Source organism: Homalodisca vitripennis, unplaced genomic scaffold (genome assembly GCF_021130785.1).
Source record: "Homalodisca vitripennis isolate AUS2020 unplaced genomic scaffold, UT_GWSS_2.1 ScUCBcl_5720;HRSCAF=12588, whole genome shotgun sequence".
Taxonomy (NCBI): Eukaryota; Metazoa; Arthropoda; class Insecta; order Hemiptera; family Cicadellidae; genus Homalodisca; species Homalodisca vitripennis.
This window is the reverse complement of record NW_025781844.1, coordinates 14,071-39,017: the sequence shown is the minus strand read 5'-3', so window position 1 is coordinate 39,017 and position 24,947 is coordinate 14,071. Positions and strand designations below refer to the sequence as shown.

At 32.5% G+C, this 24,947-nt stretch overlaps 1 protein-coding gene across 1 annotated transcript; it reads left to right on the top strand.

Annotated features, from left to right (window-relative positions):
• Positions 1 to 1,299: 1,299 nt before the first annotated feature.
• LOC124373493 (farnesyl pyrophosphate synthase-like) lies at positions 1,300 to 24,528 on the top strand. Its single transcript, XM_046831860.1, has 8 exons — positions 1,300 to 1,496; positions 11,155 to 11,329; positions 13,298 to 13,438; positions 15,525 to 15,725; positions 16,870 to 17,025; positions 19,747 to 19,824; positions 21,434 to 21,571; positions 23,583 to 24,528. The coding sequence occupies exons 1-8, from the start codon at positions 1,396 to 1,398 to the stop codon at positions 23,775 to 23,777; spliced, it is 1,185 nt and encodes a 394-aa protein (XP_046687816.1). The 5' UTR covers positions 1,300 to 1,395; the 3' UTR covers positions 23,778 to 24,528.
• Positions 24,529 to 24,947: the final 419 nt, after the last annotated feature.

Sequence of the window (24,947 nt, the reverse complement as noted above, 5' to 3'; positions counted from 1 at the left end):
TTGTCAACAAAGTGTACAAATACTCTGATACAGGGATGTTATTATGGCTATAAACTTGTACGGAATGAACCCTGCAAAGCATGTACATGTACATTAATTAAAATAAGCATATTAGTATCACAAAGAAACTAAATTAAATCTTGGAGATTGAAATCAAACTTTAACATTTTTTTCTTTTTGACTGAATTATAAAAGATTTAGGTGCAAAATGTGCTACAGATTTGTTTAAATGTTGTGCATGAAACTACATTGAGTGTTAAATGTAAAAAAGATTTCAGTATAATTATTATTTTCTATAAGGTGTCTAAAATATCTTAACACATAGGCATTTAGTTTTAAAATTATTAAAAATTTTAATCAAAACGTTTATGAGCCAATGTGTTTATTATATTTGAGACAACCTATGTCTATAGTAATTTATAAAAAATTTTTAATACATATTTCACTCAAATATACAGGGTGTAATTGAAATACACAGACAAACTGTAGGAGGTTGTTCAAGGGTCAAAACAAACCAAAAAGTTTCCTATAAATGTACGTCCTAAAATGTATTGTTTTCTATCTGTCCGGTTTGTGATTTTTACAATAAAAATCTTTTTCTAAACAACAATTAAAGGTAGAAAGATAAAATGTTCAACATACGCTAATCTAGTAAAGATCGTAAATTTTAAAAAATTGTAGTCAACAAAATTCAAAACAGGGCTTGTTAAAATCTTGATGAAAAATTTCTTAAAACTACTTCCTGTAAAAAAATTGTTCTCGAATCAACAAATTTTATATATTTTATTCTAAAACAAACGGTACCTAATTTATTGAATTAGCTCAAGAGATAAAAAAAGTTTGTGGCATTTTCTTAACCTAATAACAAATCATATTCACAAGTTTTTAATTAATTTTCTGAAACTTAGAAAAACACAAATATGATATGTTACTAGGTTAAAAAATGTCACAACTGTTTTATCTCTTGAGTGAATTGAAATAAATGAGGTACCATTTGTATATATATATATATATATATATATATATATATATATATATATATATATATATATAATTAAATGAAATTTTTCCAATAAACTTTTATAAAGGGGTTGACCGATTCCAACATGTTACCTTAAAACACAAAAATATGTACCTTTCAATGGCATTCCGAATTATCATAACATTTTCCAAATTAGCGACACTTTTGAGGGCAAATTACAGTTGTAATCATGCTCTAAAACAATCAACACCCTATAACCAATTGCTTCACATTAAAGAGAGAAACTCAGTGTTACTATCAAACGGTTTTTTAGTGCACAGCCAGACAGACAGACGGATAGACAGTAACTGACCCTGAAGTGATAGTGAGCAGAGAACTGGCAGTCAGTCTGTCAGTGATCAAGAGGCAGAAGCATGAGGCATACTATGTGGAGACTAGTGCGCTCAGTGGTCAAGTCACACCAACACTCGCAGCTCCGCTTCGCCAGCACCTACCTGCAGAAACAACGGCTCAGGTACACAGTGCAATCTATTATCTCTACCTGATTCAAATTACCTGAATTTTAGTTGAAAATGTGTGTTTTTAAATAGTTAAATACTGGAATTGTAGTGACTGATGTTTCTTAAACTCAATGAGGATTTATTCAATTAATTTAACACCTTTGCAGGCAGTAACAAAAAGTATTTTCACAAAATAGCAAAGTGCACTGTCACAGTCAACCTGTTAATTATTATTGGTAAAAGCACATAAATAGAAAAATTATGGATTTCAGACATCATTATAGGTTATAAAAGGTATAACACCCCAGGTGTTATACCTTTTATAACCTATAACGATGGCAAATGTCCAAAATCCTGTTATCCATTCAAACCTTCTATCGTCAATAACAAACTTTAAACAAAGGAGAGAAAATGTTTAAAGTGTGCATATGATGTAAACTTCCACCATTAATTTTGTTAAAGAAACAATGTTTCAGATGATGTGTTTGGATTTTTCCCCAAACATTATCTGAAATTTCAATTTAAATACTTACGATACCAGAATTGAATTTAAGTTGAAACCAGTACACGTTGATTACCAGCGCTCTATGCTGGTATCCATGGACACTGACAAGGTATTAAATCCCTCAATTTTTCAAACAAAAAAATCCCCAATCCTCCAATTCCCTCCTTCAATTTTTGTTAAATCTCAAGAAGATTTTAGGTTAAACTAAAACTAAAATTGTAAAAATTTGTAGGATATTTTGTAATTTCTCTTCCACTTATACCTTAATAACAATTTTAAAATGCTAGTGGTTATAAATATCTAAGATAATTTTTTTATGGATCTCAAGAAACCAACTTTTAAAAAATGGATTACTAAAAATGGGTTGCCATTCCAAGGATTCTTAATTACAACTATTTGGGATACAAAACCAATAAAATAAATTTTATACTATTCCAAAAAGCTGAAGTTTTATTTCACTAAAAATTGAGTAGTGGGTTGAAATTTTGTTGATTTATTATTGTATTTAAATTTTAGGAAATATACAAACTGGGAAAATAAGGCTTATTTTTCTGGTTCATAATAGTTCACTTGTAGGCAGCAAAAATCTAGACGAGTGTTTTTGCTTTTGAAACCTTTACAAATAAAGAAGTCTCTAATTTGGAATTATAGTTTTGTAGGTTACAATATAAAAGACAAGAAGATATAGAGCTCTTTATCTTTGCAGGCTCAAAATGGTTACTTTTAATTATTACTTTTTATCAAATAACGGAAGATCTATGATATTTTCTTGTATCAAACTTTGATGTTTAACAAGAAAACAGAATTTCTAGAGTAAATGTGAAGTTTTGCTGACTCAGTGCAGTCTAAGTAATATTGAAGTCTTTAGAAAAGCATAAAAATAAATTTCATTCTTAGACTATGGCTAGGACTATGTCAGAAAACTTGTTATCACCTTTTGTTGACCACATTTTTTTTAAGTTTCTGTAAAAACACTGTAAGAGCTTTTATTATCATAGAGCATTTATACCTAATAGAAAAAACAAAATTTCATGAAATCATCTAAATGTTTCACAATAAATATTGACATTCCATTCAATATTGCATTATATCTGACAAAGAGGTGGGAGGGTTAACTACTGGGAAAATTCCATTGTTTGACTTGAGAGCTGTTGACTTGGGTAAAGGGTAGAAACCAACCATTTTGGTGGTAAAAGGTTTTGTTATGGGGAATGCTGTGTGTGGAAAAAGGTTTCTTAAGATTTGAACTTAGCAGTCATGTCTGTGATCATATATGTACAGCATTTACAGAGGGTTTTCAAACATTAGGTCTGTGTTGGATAAGGCAATTTTTCAGCAAATCACCTTGCCAGGATCACAGGTACAATTACCAGGTGTATTGTATCAAGGGAGATGATTGGATTGGTTAAAGAAGATGGTGCTTATTGGGTTTGACTTGAAGAAGACAGGCGTTTACCAGAGATTTCTGGATTGTCAAAAGGTAGTGACTAGGACATTTTGGATAGAGAGATAAGCTTTCAGAATGTTCAGGATCCTTGAGATCTTTTGAAGGCAAAATAAGCCAGGGCGGAAGTTATTGATGAATTAAGATTGTTGATGTATCTGTTGATGTTTTGTTAAGTGTGTACTATACTAATATTTTTAGCCATTGAAGTTATAGAATTTCTTTATGGGGAAATTCTCCATCTGCCAAAAGACTCTTTATTTTATAACAACAGGCTATCAGAATAATTTTTAATATTCATTCCCGTGAACATTGTAAACCACATTTATCAAACTTGGAGTTCTTACACTGCCATCTATGTATATTTTACCTGTTTTGTTGTTTGTGAAAAGTAATATTGATAGTTTTCAGGATCATATTGCTGTACATACAGCTTGACCCAGAAGAGCTTTCAGTATCTGTGTATTAAATTTTATAATGTTTTACTACTTAATATTCAGGTTCTACTTTTGAACTTATTCGTGTAATTTATTAAACAAATATTATTAAAGAACTGTATCTACAGTGTAGAAGAATTTTGTATGCTTAAATGACTATTTCTAAAAATAGTGTAGCCCAATGTAAAATCCTTTGTCATACATTTTTAATATAATGTGACCGACCAATAAAGCTTGATTGATTGATTGATTGGTTATTTTTAGGTTGAGGTTTTTTCACTATACTCAACTCTTGATTCCTCTCAAGATTGGTAGGGTTGAGGTAAACTCTAATATAAAAGGCACTGAACATTGAAAGATCGTAGTCAAAAAATAAACTCAACTTATGGAATTAAAAAACACTATATGAAGAATTAAAATTGATTTGAAAGCCACTCTTTTAAGCTAATTCTCTTTGTAGTCTCCAATACATTGAGGCATGTATCACAGGCACACAAATCTCCTAATATTTAATTATGTAACTGTTGGGTGTGGTTATGATCAGAATCAGTAAAGAAATTCAATATCAGATACCGTACAGTTAAGATGAGTCTCTGATAAAAATACTTGTAATTACAGAGCTCATGTTAACATCTATCATTAGTGAACCAATGACTTTGATTACTCATTAGTCTATTTTTAGATAGGGGAAATGTATGTTTAGCTAAAAATTATTGGCAATTCAGTTTGTCTTGTTAACTTAATATATATTTAAGGCCATGACTTGTGTGATAAGATTCTTTCCTCTTCACTAAGGTTGTATTATTTATAGGCATATTAATTTCCTTACTTATTTTAGTTATAATATTCTCATATTTATTTTTAATTCATTATTAATTTTATGGCATCATGAAATAAGAAAAATACAGATAAAGAAATGTTGTATTACCATACCATGTATTACCAACCATGAGTACATAGAAAAAAATAATAAACCATACAAATTGAACAATAATGATCTAGACAAAAATACGATAAAAGGTGTATTTAACGTTGTACATCTATTATTTGAAACAAGGTTGCACTTTGTAATAACCAATAAAACGTTTATTTTTGTTAGTAAATTAGGATTTATCTAAAATAATAAATAACCTTTCATTTTTTTGTATTATTTTACCCTTCTAACAGAGCTAAAAGAACTACACAAGTACTTACTTTGCTGAGCTTGTATCAGATCCAATACAGTCGACTCGATAACTCGAATTTCAAGGGAACGGCTGTTTTATTCGAGTTACGTATAGTTCGACTTAAGAATAGTTCGAGTTATAGAGGTAATATTTCACTAAATTCGACTTACAGAGGTAAACAAAATAAAATTCGAATTATATAGGTACAAATAAACTATGTTTTTTATTCCCTACATCCTTTACAAAACTAATGTATGTACTGTAATGTACATTGTCTGCGGCAATGTCTTTCTTTTTCCTCTTCCCTTCACCCAATAACTTTATTATCTTCAACTTGGCCCCTATATTCAAAGTTTTCACTTTTCTAGTGCTCACGTTGTCACTCATGCTGTACTGTAGTCACTCACATTCACTAAACGCAAAACAGGGTTAGACCGGGAACGAGAACGTGCCACTCTATTAAATAAATGCGTGGGAACTGACTGCACACGGCACTGACGTTTGGCAGACAGTCGGACAATTCAGCGACATGTCCAGACCTGTTCGGCTAGGTCTATGACATAACACAGGTTCGCTGTAAACACAGCACAGCTTCTAGTTAGCGAGGGTTGATCTGAAAATTTCGAGTTGTAGAGGTAATGTATTTAAAGACTTCGACATATCTCCTGAACTTTGAGTTATAGAGGTAATTTTTCTATCACTTCGGGTTATTGAGGTAAAATTCGGGTGCAAAATTAATTCGAGTTACGCATGGTTTTTTTTTTCGACTTAGGCAGGTTTTCTCAAGGGAACGGAAAAAAATTTGAGTTATCAAAGAATTCGACTTATTGAGGTTCGAGTTATCGAGAGTCGACTGTACACAGCCATGTAAAAATAGAGTAATAAATATGTACTTTTTAACATTGCTTGCTATCTATTTTATACAAAATCTTTAGTTGTAAAGTATTGTTTGTAAAAGATTGCTATATAGAGTATGAGTCAAGTTTAATAAAATATGTATTTAACTTTAAAAATTTAAGAAAAATCAATTGTATATTATAGATATTACAGTGTAGTAAAAATTAGTTAATCAATATCAAATGGAACATTTTAAAGAAATTTGGATTTTAATAACATTTTAAGAAATTCTAATAAATATTTATTACCGGTACATGTTTAATATTCACAATTTAAACTTAAAAAGTATTTATCATTCAGGGATAATTGTTTTTTTAATATTTGACCTCTTATAACACGTACGTTCTAGAACAAGGGTAATTAAAACTATGACAGTGCTTATAAAGCAAGAGAATTTAATAATTATGTTTACTGACATAAATAACTTCTATCAACTATGATGATAACATATTTTACTGACAAAATATAGTACTTTGATAATACATATTTTATATGAGACCACAATTCAAATCAGTTAATAAACCGCATTGCACAAAGAGTGATATTGTTTTATTAGACAGATATTCAATTTACCTTACACAGGAAATTGATTTTATTTAAATAATATTAAGGTAAGTTTTTGCACTATCATTAGATCATTTTTGCTTGTATGATCATTGTAAGGTATTGTTTAGTTTGGCTGACATTGATTAATGAGAGATCCTGTTTACAAATAATCAGCTGATAGCTCCTTATTGATGGATTCTGTGGGCTGGAAAGATAAAACCACAATTAAACTCAGCTGTTGAGAAGGCTCTATTATGCGTATATTGGTTTTGTAACTTCATTGAGTCCTCCAAACACATCAAACATCTTTCTTGTCATCAAACCTATTACATTATTTTTTTTTTTTTTTTTTTTTTTTTTTATTATTTCACAAAAGAAAACTCACAATTATCCAATAATTTGTACATTATGTATCAGGCTATTTCAAGCATTAGATAGCCATACACTATGTTGATATCTCCTGATTAGAGCTTATACATAATGATAAACATTGGCAGCACTAAAATTTTAAGGCTCATTAACAGGATAAAGAAGCTAAAGTTCTAAAAGCTATGTAATTTTTACCTAATAATTTATGCCTCAGAAAATGTATTAAAAAGATTGTTATCGATCCTACATGATTGCCTTGGTTTCAAATGAAACATTGCTCTTACAATTCTTCTCTGAGTTTTAAAAAACATGTTTTAATCGACAGAGTTGCCCCAAAAACCCCACCCAATAATTCAAGTTTAAAAATGCAGACACATAATTTTATTTATCAAGTTGAAATTGAAAATTTTTGATGATAAGTTCTGTAAGGAAAGATATACAATACATAACTGTAATATTTGTAATAATATTGACAACCTTTGTAATACATTTTCTGAGACATAAATTATTGCGTAAAAATCACATTGCTTTCAGAACTTCAGCTTCTTTATCCACAATCATGAAGTAGCAACAGAGTATATGACTATTTTATAAAGGATTTCCTTCATTTTTATATATGAACAGGGGACATCTTATTCAGCCTTGAAACTCTATAATCACTACCAAATGAGCTAAAAAATGACAGTCCACTAATGTTTTCAAAATCCAAAAAAACCACCTCATTGGTAAGTTATATAATTCTATGGGCTGAACTTTTAAATGGGCATGAGTAAGGTAAAATGTTTTTTTTTTATTCTATGTAGTATTAATCCAAACCCACTTTTAAATGTATTTCTCTCAAACCTCACTTTTAATTAATTATATTTATTAATGAACAAGGATGTAAAGATATGAAGTTAGTAAACTATATGTGCTTAAAGCCAAAGTTTGTTATTGAAGTAACGATTCTATTGACTGCAGTGTTGTTTAAGAGTCTCGATTTTTATTGCACACTTCTTGGAGAATCTGTAGGTAATTCAGAAGATGTATTCAGTTTTAAATGGTGAGTTATGAAGAAAACTACAGTGTAAAAAATACTCCCAGGGACCCCCTTGCATAAAATTTGTGAAAACTGTACATTGTGATTAATGTTTCCTCACTTATAAGCTTTATAAAATTAAAATGGATGTTAGTTCCATTAAAATGATGTACTACCTTTGTATTATCAATCAATAAGTTAAAAGTTTACTTGAAATCTTGATTTCAAAAAAAATTATTGGCTAAAGTTTCAAGTAATGCATTAAATCAAGTGATAAGGTCTTTGCTGTGGAGAATAGTACAATTTATGGTAAGACAATATATACATTATTTTCAAATAATTTCATTCCACAACTAAACATTCAAACAATCACTATATAATGAGTAATCTACAAAAACATTACTCTTAAAAGTATACTACCTTGAATATCTAGAAGCTGTACAAAAATTTCACTATAATTAACGAATCATAAAATATAACCTTGATCTGTTACAGTACTGCAATTATATAACGTGAGAAAAACAGAATAAAGATAAACTCATGTTCCAATAGTTCCAAGAATAGAAACATCTGCTTGTTGGTCCTTATAGAAAAAGCGCGGATTGACGCAGTGTTATTGTGTACAGTTATCAGCTGACCTGAAGACCTCTCCCGGTTTTGGCTCAGTATCATTAATTGGCTGTCGTGATTGTAGATGTGCTACTATGCAGGGATTGACCCTGTGCACTTCATGCGTCCTTCGTTAACAATGAATTATTGTCTTTAAAAAGTGACCGGTCAATTATTTTAAGTTGAGTATGCCACCTATCATGCCCTTTAATGTGAGATAATCTATCAAACAATCAATCTCACTGGTCTATCAGTACAATCACCAATTTCTCAATGTTTTGTTCAATTCAAACTACGATTTACACTTATCTACATTTGTTTTGTTTACGACCACTACGTATTTCATTAATAAGGAAAATAATAACAATTTGTTAAATTCATTATCGGCAATAAATATTTGAATATTTATTTATCCATTTGAAAATTGTATGTAATCAACTCTAAGATGATAGAGTATATTATAATGTGATAGAGATGATAGGTATATTTTCAGAAGTAAAAAATATGAAACAAAATGCATTCAAGATTGTGAAATGCACATGATGTATAAGAATAGTGTCAGGTAAAACATAATAAGAATACTGTCCATTAAAAACACAAATTTTCTGTTGAAATACCATTAAATCAATTATATTTAATTGATGACAAAATAGGAAAAAAATAACAGTTATCTCTTAATTCACCTTCTTTCCAAAAATTCCTCAAATGAATAAAGTACTAGGTTCAGCAGGTAAAATTTAAATTTCATTTTAATTTTTTTTTAAGTTTTGTTCTTTACTTTTCACTCTTGGTAGGTTTTTAAAGAACTTATGTCCCATAAAATCAGTTTTCTTTTTGAAAAACTCAAGATTATGTTGTGGGACATTTCTGTTATGGCTTATGTTGTAACGAAGACTATTAACTAGAATTGGAGTGTTGTTTTCTTCTTGTTTCTCATAAAGAACTGTTACTAGAATTTCTTTCTAACATTCTTGTTTGATTGGAATTTTATATTTATACACAAGTTATATGGGTAAGATAGTAAACAAATTACGCAAATGGTTTTTTAACGATTGCACCTGCTCACAAAATTGTCAAATTACATCAGCTCTGTGTTTTGTGTACTTTACTCTAATTCATTTTCTGACACTATCACAGATTTGACTCCTGTAATCTGGAGTCAGTGTCTGTCTGAAAAGATCCAGTTAGATTGAAACACCAGTGGTACAACGGCAAGAGCACTTCTTTATCTGGATATTGCAATTCTTCTGAACACGTCACATGTAATGTATATAGATTAGGGGAAACCTAATCACATACCCACTATGTAGACAGTGGGTCAGCGAACTGAGTCCTTAAAAAATGTGCCTTTTGCAACACAATGACCAATTGGCTCTAAAAGATGTAAATCATAATTTTCAGAAGGAACGTTTGTGGGTTGTTTTTCTTCTGAAGCAATTTGTTCAGAACGATTCATTGCTATATGACCTCGGTAATGTGGCTGATAAGAAAGCAGAGCCATCAGTCAATACAATTGACTTAGCTGTGGAACTGCCAGGGCAGAGCATTGTTTTGATATCAAGAGACACAAGGCTAGTAGTCATATACTTATCTCTGAATCTCATCAGGTGCACAATTGAGTGTACTACAATGGACAACATATTATAGATGCTGAACAAGAGTGAAATGGAGTATTATTTCACAAAACATTTGTAAACCTCTGCCATCAATGCTTGTTCTACGCACATCTTTGTAAAGCAACTTTCTTACACCATGCTTCTTTCTTATCTAGCCTCACTGTGTATACTTTCTTATTGTTTCTCAAAATGAAGACGGGCATGAAAAATAGTATTTTGACACCTAGAATCACCAAATATAAAAGCGAGCAGAAAACAAAATTTCTTTAATAAATCACCAGATTTGGGTCTATAACATCATCACAAGACTTTCCTGCTCACATGGAACTGTGTGATGCTTGCCAAGCAGGAAAAGTGTACCACACAATCTCTGTACATCTAAACTCTCTTTAGGAAACCACAGAGCATTGACAAAACATGCAGGAACCCCTGTTTAATTACTCACCATCACGAGAAGTAAAAGGTTCTTTGCATGCAATTTTTTAGATACAAATAGCTTCATTTATACTATGATGTTATTTTATAAAAGATTACAGTATTATTGGAGCTAACTCAAGACAAGATTATTTCTTCAGGAGTACGGTTCTTCTGTCAGATTGTTTTCCGCAAGAGGCAAGTTATTCAATATGGCAGATACAATTGGTCTTGATCTTTGTTGGCAGTGCATTGAACAATCTCACCAGCAAAGGTGACCTCCTAGGGGAATGTTCTAGGGAATCAAGTTGTTTATCTTTATAAGCCAAGAACAACAACTTTGTCAAATTTCCTGATGGTGTAGACCCTGTGGACTATTGTGATCATGTATCTGTGTGTTATCTGCTGTAAAAGTCATCAAATCACCAATAGCAGTTGTGGCATTCACAATCGATTACTGAACCCTCCACTACACTGCCTGAGCCAGATATAACAATTAGGCAAACACTGAGGTTGTCCCCACCTTCAGTATTGGTCTCCTGCAGAGACAATGGTATTCACTTTTCTATACTGAAGATTATATATTTCTATGAACAAAGTTTGCTTTGATTTAGTTCCAGAAGCCTAATCAATAATGATATTTACTTACAGAGATGCTGCAGCCTCCATCATCCTCAACGACCCAGTCCCTTCTACTGAGTACTCCCAGGACCTGCAGCAAGATTTGGAGGAGTTTAACTCCTTGTTTCCAGAGATAGAACGGGACTTGTCAGAAACTACCAGCCGCTATGCAGATGCAGAGATGGCCAACAAGTGGTTCCAAAAGGTGACCTATCTAACAATAGCTTCAATATTTGTTAAACCTATTCAAAAAGATAAGAAATCGTTGGAATGTTTCTAAAGATGAATCTATTTCTATCTATCTAATATTTTATTCCTTTAATTGACATAACCCATCGTTAATTTTGAACACGTACTGCTAGTGATATGAGGTTTCTTATAATCGTATAAGAAAGGCAAATTAGCAAAAAAATTTTGTCCGGGAGAGCAACAACCTTTTGAAAAGATACATAAAAGATGTCTGAAGTTTTTTTGAATCTTATTGGTGTATTGAAGGAGGAGCTCTTCTTATTGGAAAAACCTATTTTCTATCAAAGAAAACTCTCAATTATCCAATAGTTTTAATTTTCTCACACAAAAATTATTGGATAATTGTGACTTTTCGTTTATAGAAAATTATTGATGTAAGATTAAGACAGTGCTCAATTTGGGATGGAATACACCAGACCATCATTTCAGTATCTCTCTCTGAGACAAATAAAGAAAGCCCTTTTGTTTATTGAGCAAAACTTAACCCTGCACCTCAAAATGTATAAGAACAGTATTTTGAGTATTTACAATTTCAAAAGTTTGTTGTAATTATGAACGCATACCATTAGTGACGAGAAGAAGAGCAAATCAACAAAAAGCACTTTCCAGGAGAACGTTTTGAAAAGTAATTGAATAGAGTATACCATAATGATATGTTTTATTAGCAAATATCCAAAGGGAAAATTAGTTGTATTGGAGTGAGTCACATAGTAACATCCGAGTCAGAGTGGGTAAAGTCTATATTGATCCTACACTCTAGAAAATAATTTGAATGATTAAAAAAAGTCCACTGTCAACAGTTGCCTTATATTCTTCTTTAACATTCATATCATTCTATTAAATTGAATCATTACATATTTTCAAAGATGCATAATAACACAATTTAATATCAAAGAACAAAAATTATGTTGGTAGAAGACAATCATGTAACAATTAACTTAACTACAAGTTTTTTCAATGACTGAATTGTTCTACGATTGGTCATGCACCGTCTCATCGTCGGTTCTCTTACAAAGGAACAGGCAGAACTGAGAACCGGAACCGACTAATCCCTACTATCATAATTATATTTTGGAGAACTCTCTTAAATCATGTCACCACTTCTTACAAGAGAAATTATTGGTTGAGGGTTAGTGAAGCCTATTACTTGAAAGGCTGGAAAATTTCATTTCTGTTGGTCTATCCACATGATATCTTGAAATCAAACTGACCTGTAGACTTGAAATTTTGCAAGAAGCAAAATTGTAAAAGCAACACTGAGTTTGATGGTGGCACATGTGACTCCATAGGATTTGGCTGAGCATTAGTGAATATTCTTACATTAGTCTTACAGTAACCATGATCGTAATGATAAAATAGCAGAATAAATAAAAGTGTAAATAAATTGAGTACTATCATACAAGATTTTAACATTTTTATTCATAGAGTAAAAATAAAAATAATAAAGTGGAAAGTCAATGTTAAAAGTCCGCAACAAGAATTGGCGTTTTACTACCTTCTCTAGATCACCCGGAAATTGTATTACTTTGAACCCTTCTATGAAATCTAACTTAACAAAAACATAATGCGAATGTATCATGTGGCAAGGATATCTCAAGAAATCTTTAGACTTTAAATTTTGCATGAAACTAAATTTCTACATAGACAAGAATGAGTTCTATGATGGTGCATGTCCAACCATGCAATTTGGCTGAAATTGATTACAGCCTATCACTCAGTTGGCTGACACTATTTCTGCTTTGTCTGTCTGCCTGTTTATCAATCTGCAGGACATCTCAAGAATGAAACGATATGTAAATCTTTTGAGATATGTAAGCAAACATATCTTTTAGTAACAACTTTAATATGTATCTTTCCTTTATGACTATGCAGTTCCTTATTTGCGACCTACAGGACAGTACATGGATGACCAATTTGCCTGCAGGTGCTCCAGTACAACATGACAGGAGGTAGCAAGAGCCGAGGCCTGGCTGTGGTGCAGTCTTACAGGATACTTGCGGCTCCGGAAGATGTAATTCCGGAGAATGTTCGGCTTGCACAAATCATGGGCTGGTGCCTTGAACTGGTAACTCAATCGTTGATTAATACCGATTTACTCTAAAGAATTTCAATGGTTCAAAGTGGTCTTATAGCTAATTTTTTTTTTAATAATGAACGTACGTTTTTATCAATGCTCATTATAAATTTTATATAAAATAATTTGATAAATAAATAAAGAATATATTAAAAAAAATGTTTTAAAAAGTTTGTCGCTTTTTGATGTAATTAGGCTATTATTTACATCCTACCAAACTATTTAATTACTATAAACGATTAATGATTATTAATCCTTTCAAATTCAAAATTTCTCTATTCCAGACATGTACAGGTTACAAGAATGGCGTCAAAATAAATTTATATATTCCTATTTACATGAGCATATACAATTTTGTTTAACATTTATAAAATAAAGGAATCAATCTGTGGAGATAACTAGTGAAGGTGGCCCTGCAGGCTTCTATACAGTAAGTTACAGCAATTATACTTATACAATTATACATATTTTGATGATTATATACATTTAAAACATATCTAAATTATTAATAATTACTCATTCACACTGGGCGATTACTCACTGAGGTGCATCAGAATGATGTTTAAAGAAGAATTGTTTGATATGAGGTTGTTCTACACATAATGTAGCTAGGTAGGAAGAGTTGATTTAATTTAAATGTTGCATTTAACTCCAATTCACCTTTCTTTTATTGCAGCTTCTGGTATTTAAGAGCACTCAATTGTGCACCTGATGAGACAATGAGACTGCCACTTCACTTATTTATATTGTCTCTCTGATGTCAAAACAATGTAAAGGTTCGTTTTTAACTTCTTCGTCACAGATTTTCTTTAGACCTCTTTAGACAAACATGACTCCAGATTCCAGGAGACAGCATCAGATACCAGACGCTGCAAAGAAAGGAAGGTGAACTGGAGCAAAATGCAACATTCTAATGTGAGTGTTATTGTATGCTGATAGTGTGTCTTTGGTGGAATGCATTACACTGAATGTTATTTAAGGTGTTTAATACCAGTGACAAAAGGTGTGTGTAAAGGATTGAGAAGCAATTTTTCAAAGGGAAGAGTTGATCATATCAAGACCTTGGACTACCCGCCCAACACTCAACTCAACCCCAACACCTACCTCTTACAATTAACATTGGTTTTATTGGTATCATTATATGTACTAATAACATTAAGATATGGTACATGGTGTTTTAAAAATAACTTCCAAGTTTTAATGTACCCTCGAATCTGTTCAAAGTGACATACTCTTTTCTAATTTGTGGCGTTCAATTCATCAACTGCAAAGTTTTGCTCCTGCAGTTGGTAGGACTGCTTGACCTTGAGAATAACATACCAAACCTCACTTTAAGTATTCAGTGCAGTGCAACAGAACACGCACAGGGTTTTTTGTTTGTTGAAACTATAGATTATGTTATATAATTTCTGCAATCTTGCCTTAATAGAAAGAAAACATCAATATAATACTCGGTTCAATATATCTAATGATTCTTATCACTTGGAATTTTATAAAAAGAAAACCTCATACATGGGGAAAAAGTTTTAAATCATTTACCGATTGAATTGAAAACTTGCTACAACACTAATAATTTCAAAACTAAACTTAAAGAGTACATACTAAATAAGCCTACCTCTATATTCATTCCAAGAATTTTTTGAAAGGGATAATTGATTGGTTTAGCTCAACATGCGTATATGCATGTATGTGCCTGTGTATATGTATTTATATGTCTGTGTATATGTTTATAACAACTATTTATTACCATAATATATAGAATATTTTATAAGTTGATGTTAGATGGTTGTTGATTAACTATAACGTTCTTGATGTGACTCTATTCATTCATTGTACATTCTGTGCATTTGTTTGTGAATAAAGAATTTCTGAATCTGATCCTTTTCCTCATGGTTTCTTCCTTCTAGTTTCCTGTGGTGTCACAATAAGAAGTGATACCTGAAGCTCTCTATAATCCCTTCAGAAAAAATCTTCTACAGTTCAGAGAAAAGTGTGCTGAAAAACGTATCATGAAGTATTGTCTACTTCACTGTCACAGGTATTAGTGACCAGTTACCAGTTACTGTACCTGTTACAGCTCCACACCAGCCTGGTGTTGACACAGGATCTGATAGATCAGGCCAGGGAGAGGCGAGGTAAGCCTTGCTGGTATCTTCAGAACCCGCGCCAGGCACCGGATGGCGCAGCCCGGCTCATCGAAAGTGCCGTCTACAAGCTGCTCAAGAAGTACTTCCGCAAAAAAGAGTACTACGTTGACGCTCTTGAACTTTTCCACACGGTATGTTCACTCTGGGTACTATCAAAGGGAATATGTACATATCCACGCTTTATCCTCTCGTTACATTTCAAAAATCCTTTATCCGCATTATTACTAAATCAAATAAAACCGTTCATTCCTGGCCACTATTTTTAAATTTACAAATACTCCCTTTATGAAATCCTTACATATATAAGGTATTGAAACTATTTTTCATAAGAAGCCCAAACCCTCACACGTAATATTAGATATAATTTCAGAAGTTTGCTTGTTCCGGTTCCAAAGCCTAATTAAACTGTTTTCAAATTTTTTTTTACTTTTAATGCTCCAAGATTGTTTAATCTTATTTCCGTTAAAATGGATCATCCAGAACCATTAAATTGTTTTTTAAAAAGTTTGAAATGTTTTCGTTTTTGTTGGATAATTGCAAGTGCTTTCTGAGAATTATTGAATGAAATAATGAATAATGTGTATATTTTAGTTTTTATTACCTTTTATAGTTAATTCAAATTAATCTTTTTTATTTTTTTACGCCCATGACTTCTTTTATAGATTTTGTATGGATTTCTTATTAATATATTATTTATGTAGTGGTTCAATCCTTTTTTGACTTTTACTATGTTAGTTTAATGTGGTGTGCATCCTTCTTTTGGCATTTACCTATTGTATGTTCTATTTTATTTCACAATTATTGAGTTTTTGTTTTAAGTTCTTTTTTATTGTTAAGTTTACATTTAGTTTGTTTGAAGATTATATTATTATCGAATTATTTTTAAGGTTATAAATATTTTATGACCAATGGTTTTATATTGTTTGATATTTTTGTTTTGTTTCAATCTCTTATTTATTTATTTCAACGGTACAACACCAATTTTACAAATATTACAAGTAGATCCGAATGAAACCAACAATAGATAACAAGTATACAAACAAAACAAAAAACAAACAAAACAATATCAAGGTATTTTAACACATAGGAATTAATTCTAAAACAGAGAATACGTAGCTCTTGTAAATTTAGTTAATACTGTTAATTAAAATCTTTTTTAAATGAAAAATGAAATGAATATATTCCATTTCTTACATAAATAACTGGCACATTTTACTGAAACCAGCTGAACACTTTTACATTGAACTAACGCCAAATTGTTGCTTGTTTAATCAGGTCGGAGAGAAGGCTATGTTGGGGAAAGTGTTGGACATGGAGACAAGGGGAGACCCCACACTAAGTCAGTTCGATATGACGACGTATAACACCATCTCCAAGTACAGGAATGCCTACCACTCCTTCAAACTGCCTGTGTCCCTTGCACTGTACATGGTAAGTTTGTTTACAGCAATGTGTCTAATGTGTTCTAAACAATCACATCATTTGTACTCCCTCTAATAGGCGTTGTATGTAACTACAATATTTATTTAAGGTTTTTGAGAAAAAATATTTTAAAATGTATTTAATAACTACACACACATTCAGCCTTATCATTAAATTTGTTTACAAGAATATTTAATTTGGCTGCGACTGTAATAATTTTATATGTATTATTGGAGGTTTTCCAAAAATTGTATGCCATATAAATAATACTGTAGGAAATAAATATAGTTTAATGATAGTAGATTATTTTTGGATTTCATGGAATTAAATTGCAAAGTACACTATTGTTTATTGTTGCTACTGATACATCTACGAGTGTAAGTCAGATATTAACTGGACATTCCAAAAACATTTATTAATAGAGTAAGTACAAATTTTAACACGTCTTATTTTTCCACCAGTCACAGACTTGGGTCTTAGAAAGCGTTTTTCAGCAAACTGCGTTAGACTCCTGCGTTGTCCCTCCTAGGACAAAAATGTAATAACAATACGTTGTTCAACCTCTGCTCAGGCATGATGCTACTAATATACTAATGTCTGTGCCCCTCCCCTCCCCCCTCTTGACATCCCCATCCAACATGCAGAGCCGGATTTAAGCATAGGTGTGCATCTAGGGGCCCTCACCACAATTACAATTACAGAATAATGTCACTGTTCCTGTTTTATCATCATAGATTGTACATTGTGTCTACATACTTGATTGTGAATGTACAGGGCTAGTGTATAATGGTGACATTGGGAGCAAAGCAGCGAGTTGGCGTGCTTTTAAAGTATCTCTCGCCTGCGTGAGTCCGAGCAAAGGTTCATGTTGGAGGCTGCTCTGGGTTTAGTTAAAAAAATGAACAGGCTGGAGACAGGGCTGTATGCCATTTTTTGACGATATTTTGGGTGAAGTAAAAACTAGTGAATCTTTACAGAACCCTAGAATTGACATGAACACAACCGCATCATTGTTGAAATCTATAAGAAGCCTGATTCAAGGTAAACGGGAAAGTTTCGAGGAGTATGTGCAGAAAGCTTTCTAATTAACTGACTGTCTAGAATATGAAGTTGAATCAAAATGTAAACAGAAAACAAATGTACATTTAGCTCCTCTTACTGTGTACAAGCTCTGGAAGTTGATATACCCCATCTTATACATTCCAGACCCAAAGCTTCATTACCGACTTATTGATACAAGGTTGAGTTCCTTAACAAATTGGACATGCCCTCTAATAATGAAGTATTAACACCAAGTAAAACTTAGTAGACAGCCACAACAAAGATCTAAATAAAGAATTGGACAGCAAAGTTTTACAATTCAATAAGTTTTTAAACCAGTTTCAAAATGAATATGAGAAAAGTGAAAATCTCATTAGTAAACAAAGGTGAGTGTATCAACTTATGTTCGATAACAATGTAAAAGATTGTTTCCTAATGTAGAAGTGGCAGTAAGAATGTAAATTTCCTTGATGATGGCTAATGTCTCTGCACTTAGATTATTCTCTAAGCTGAAGCTGATCAAGAACTCCGGATCTCTATAGCAGAAGACAGGCTAAACAGTATTTGAGATATTTGCCATCGTTATATGTTACAAAATGTATAATACAACAATTTGAGGATTGGAACTACCCTCTTTGTTAGGTGGGGAAGGCATTAGTGCATACAAAAATAAAGAAAATAAAGGAAAAGTGATTAAACATAGAATCAAAATCACACCAGCACAAGCTACAATGGTCCAAACTACTTTACTGATTGGTGATCTGTAAACTACAAGGATGCGCAGGAGAAAAGTTATGGTTAGATTTGCTTTATGGAACTAGAGTGCCAGAATTATACATTTGTCTATTTTGTTTAGGAGTTTAACACAGGGTCCCTGAACATGAGTGAAAATTATTTCAACTCCACAGCCTGTCCGTACACATTTCCACAAGTATCACTTGCTTTGTACTGTGTTCAGGTGTTTAATATAGGATCCCTGAATGTGAGTAAAAATTATTCCAACTCCACAGCCTGTCCGTACACATTTCCACAAGTATCACTTGCTTTGTACTGTGTTCAGGTGTTTAATATAGGATCCCTGAATGTGAGTAAAAATTATTCCAACTCCACAGCCTGTTCATACACATTTCCACAAGTATCACTTGCTTTGTACTGTGTTCAGGTGTTTAATATAGGATCCCTGAATGTGAGTAACAATTATTCCAACTCCACAGGCGGTTCATACACATTTCCACAAGTATCACTTACTTTGTATTTTGTTCAGGTGTTTAACAAAGGATCCCTGAACTTGAGTGACAATTATTCCAACTCCACTGCTTGTTCATACACATTTCCACAAGTATCACTTGCTTTGTACTGTGTTCAGGTGTTTAATATAGGATCCCTGAACGTGAGTAACAATTATTCCAACTCCACAGGCGGTCCGTACACATTTCCACAAGTATCACCTACTTTGTATTTTGTTCAGGTGTTTAACAAAGGATCCCTGAACGTGAGTGATAATTATTCCAACTCCACAGGCGATCCGTACACATTTCCACAAGTATCACTTGCTTTGTACTTAGCAGATTTCAAGAACTGGAAACTTTGTTCACATATATTTGCTCATTATTTGACAGGTAAAGGGATACTTTGTATTAAGAAATTGTATTAAGATTTACAGCAATTTTAACCACTTTCTGTTTCCAGGCAGGGATCAGGATCTCAGAGTTGCACAGGCAGGCACGAACCATCCAGTTGGAAATGGGAAACTTCTATCAAGCACAGGTAACAATGTATAGAAGAGTTGCCCAGAATTAAAGAATGTGTGTCCACAATTATTTCCCTCGCCCTGGACCATTCTTAGATCCTCAGTCTGAATGAGTCTTATTGCTCTGAGGTTAAGTTTATCATCAACACTGAATAAGAAATTTTTAATGGAATAGAATACTAACCATTTTATTTTATAATAAACACGCTTAAATTCAACATATTTTTTATTATTAACATTGGTTACACAACTTAGTGAAGTAAATATCCATTTTTGTAATCAAAAAAATCTTAGCAATTTTTAATTTTTAACCCTCTGGCTAAATTACTTAAGTAATGAGTTTATCCAAGAAATTCACAGTTCAGATGCAATTTGACATACAGTAGAACCCCTCATATCCGGCCTCGGTTTTACCGCACCTCGGTTTATCCGGCCACTTCCCGGAAGCCAATATCGAAATTTATTTACCACGGCTTGCAGACGCGCAGTTGCACGCACTAGTCTCACACGACTCTTGCGTTATTTTGGTGTATCTATTTGTTTACATTTTCCTGTGTTGTCCTCAGTTGAGCTAATAGGTTTAACCTGTAAACAGTTCGTTGATTATTTCCAGTGCGGTTAGTACAGTACAGTACAATTGTTTTGTTTCGTCAAGTGCTGTGTACTGTAGGTTGGTTTATCCGGCCGAATCGTTATCCGGCCAGGGGCTCGGTCCCGTGGTGGCCGGATATGAGGGGTTTCTACTGTATTTTGTTTTGTTTACGATGAGGTCTTCTTGTAAATCGATTTTTAAATATCTCGTGATAATGACAGTTCCCTGTTTAATTATTTTTAAGACACTGTTAATGGTTCAATCTAACTGATAAGTGATAATGCCATTCATCGGTATAGGACAAGATTCGAGAGGGATTTTCAGTACTCAAGACACAGACTAATGTTATTGGTAAAAACACCTATGTACATGGGTGGGGGGGGAGGAAATGTTTTATTACTACCTTCTGACGTAAAGAGTAAAATAAACAAAACACATTCAAAGGCAGTCTTGATTACCTGCTAGAAAAAATATATTATAGTTTAGTTGCGTTTTTGGTATAGGTCAAAAAATTGACTATAGAATGTGTATACATAATTTTATTTATAAGGAATGATGATATATTCTAAGTTGAATATTCACTGATAATTTGTGTAAAACTATTTATGACCAAAGTTTATGTTTATGATTTAATTGTATACTATTACAACATCACCCTGTTTTTACAGCTATTGCTGTGTTTGTAAACGCTCATTGTGACAATAAAGTATGATGGTGATGATGATGATAAAGCAAAATATATCTCACATAGTAAAAATAAACAGTAGCTGTAGAAAATAATTTATTTGTGTTTTTATGCATTACCTGTTACATGCCATATTACATACTCTTGGCATACTGTATTTACATTGATCTGCTAGAAATGAAATTATGTTTTTAATAGGTAATAATAATAATAATCTATCAATAGTAATACAAATATTAATCTGCTAGTCTTATTATTTGAAAGTCCATTTTGAAAAGTCTTTTGAAATGTTCTTAAATATAAATTAGATTTTTCATAACATAGAAAAAAATTACAATTTTGCCTACAGTGTGATTTCTTCAACTGCTACGGAGGTGGAAGATGGCATCATAAGCGGCCCGGACACGACATCGAGGATGGACGCTGCACTTGGCTCATCGTGGTGGCTCTGCAGCGAGCCACTCCCACCCAGAAAAAGGCTCTCATTGTTAGTCTCTTTGGTTCAGTAGCTTCACCTGGCTAGTAACAAAAATCAATAGCTTTTGACTGAGTGTCAGAATCAGAATCAGAAAAATCTTTATTCAGTTGTTAAACGTGGTGTACATGAATGGCATCACATGATTGAGAAAATAAACGGTTAAGTTTACTAAATATGATTTACATTAGTATCTAACTAAATATAATACAATATAATTTTAACGATAGTAACAATTATTGTGAATTTTATAAAATTCAGAAAAGGAGTACAACGGTAGGTTAGTCAGGTAGCTTTTAAGTTTATTTTTTAATAATTTATCATTTTCTATTAATTTTACATTGCTTGGCAGTAAATTTAAAAAATTTTGCTCCTTTGTATTTTGGTTTTTTACAGAAAAAAATGTAAGTTATGTTGAGCTACTGCCATATTATTTCTATTTCTCGTATTATAACTATGGTTCTCACCAATTTGGCCTAAGCTATGAGCACGATTCATCATTGACATTATAGTTTCATATATATATATATATATATATATATATACAGTGCCGCATTTCCCTATAGGCCCACTAGGCCCAGGCCTAGGGCGCAAAATTTTAGGGGGCGCATAAATTTTAAAGTACACAAAAGAAAAAAGTTGCGGCGGCGGGTGGTGTTGGCGCTCGGCGGGGCGGGTGGCCAAGGTCAACTAGGTCCGGGGTGCGACGTTGACTCATTCATTGGTTCATTGCTTTTATTTATTCAAAACACTCCTATATATGTATATATACTATTATATATATACATATATATATATACTATTGTAATTATCTTTCATCAAAATTACGTAATTAAGAAATTTACTGGATTTCTACGTCAGTGTAATCAGAGTCCTCTGGGGGGGGGGGGGGGGCGCTCTTTGGTATGTAGGCCTAGGGGCGCCGAATTTGTAAATGCGGCCCTGTATATATATATATATATATATATATGCACTGTAAACTGTCACGATACCTAGTTGAGGAAAGTGATCCTTCACAGTTTCATTCTCTTGAAGTTTTAAAATGACACGAATTACTTCTTTTTTTTTATCACTAAAACTGAATCTAAATTCTTTATTGATGTGGATCCATATAATGATATATCAAATATAATATGTGAATGGATATGTGAAAAATAAATCATTATTAGAGTTTCTTGTAAGCATAATTTTGACATTCTGCGAAGATTATATAAACCAGAGTTAATTTTTGAAACTATTTATTCTGAATGTTTATTCCATGTCAGCAAACGGTTTAACGTTAAACCCAAAGTGTAAAAATTTAGTAATGAAAAAACTAAGTAGCTTGTACATAATATACAGATTTGAGTACCTTTAACTGGTGTATAATAAGAATAATTTATTCACACAATAGAATTCAAAAGTTTTCTGTGCAAGTCAAAACTTCAGTATCAAAAGTAATTATAAAAAAGCAACAGGACAACTGTTTACAATAGAGCATACAATTTAAAAGTAAAACACAATAAATTCTTGTAACAATTTTAAGTTATTCCTACTACAAAAAAATTGGTCTAATCAAGACACATAGGTATCACGAGAGCCTCGTGGAAACTGTAGAAAGCTTTCCCAATCAAGTAAGCCTTTCAATAATTTTTGAACTGTTTACATTTGTTTGAATTTTGATTACATTTGGAAGTTAATTGTAGAATTTAGGACCAAAATAAAAAATTGAGTTTTTGAACAGGTTGAGTCGGAAACGGTCTGGAATTAGGTAATTTCTGTGCCGTGTGTTATGATCATGATTTAAATGTTGAAAAAGATTTTTATTTTGAAAAACAAACATTGTCGAATGAAAAATGAGCAGGGAGGCCAAGGTAAGGATCCCTCTAGATCGAAACGCTCTCTACAGCTCTCATCTGGTCTCATTCCCCAGACGATCCTCAACGCTCTCTTTTGAACAGTGAATACTCTATTTAAGTTGATGAAACTAGAAAATCCCAAAATATTATTCCATACCTCAGCTTTGACTATATATGTTTTGCAGGAGAACTATGGAAAGCGAGATGAAGAGAAGGTCAATAGAGTGAAGGAGCTTTACGGAGAGATTGGAATCCCACAGACGTACAAGTTGTACGAGGAACACAGCTACGAACTGCTTTGTAATCAGATACAACAGACGTCGAGCAAGTTGCCCCACCACCTGTTCTTCCGGTATCTGAAGACCATGACAGGTCGATGAGCACGTCAGAAGAACGACTACTAGCCATAGTAGAGTTTCATCTAGCTATCCAGAACAGAACTTTAGGACAATTACTACAGGCATATTTTTTATTTAAATATTTTTTTTAATACTTGAACATGTTGCTCAACGAAAGAAACCATTTCCAATTTTTCCACTTTGCACCCATACATCTGGTTAGATTTAATAACTTAAAATGACCTTCAGAATTAGGTAGTACTAAAATTTGTACTAAAATTTACTAAAATAGTACTAAAATTACAGTGTTTTATTTTTTAAGATGATCCAGTTCATAAAAATCGCTGGACATTTATGCTCTGAATCTCATTAGTATTAATTCCACAATAACAAAAACTTTTAGATTAAATCTGCTAATTTTACTTAATTACCGATAATGTAAATCTCGCTTTCACAAAAATCTGTAGTGTATCAAAATTTTATTATTTCCCCTGAGATTGGTATTACTGAGATTCCACTGCACAAAAACATTATATTTAGCAATAACTTTATTTTATTTTTTGTGATTTAATTTTAGGTTTTAAAAAAATGGAAATATTCAGCTTAATTTGCCTGTCTTGGTACTGCTAACAATTACCGTGAAGAAATGGAGACCAAGTCCACACCTAACTATTGGGTAGATCAGAGGATTTTCTTTGTTTATAGATTCTATTTCTAAGTACGTTTGTTATCATCAGGATTTATTTGTACAGAAAATATTTATTAAGATTATATTGTTTTGTATCAAAACATATTTCATTTGTTTCCTTCATCCAGTGGTTGATGTCCTTACTTAAATTTTAAATACAACCAAGCAGAATTTTGTTTGCTATTTCGGTACTGTGGTTGAAAACCGAACTAATCATAGTGGTTGAATGTGATATCGTCCATTCCATTTAATCAAGTGCCAATATCGGTGGTGGCTCATAGTGCCTAAGCTCACAGCGCCACAACGTGAATTTGCTCACAGCGCCACAACGTGAATGTGCTCACAGCGCCACAGCTCATAGCGCCACAGATTTGGCCGGAGTGCTCACAGCGCCAACACAACCGAATAAATAATCGGGTCCATGCTCACAGCGCCACAGCTCATAGCGCCACAGATCTGGTCGAGTGCTCACAGCGCCAACACAACCGAATAAATAATCGGATCCATGCTCACAGCGCCACAGC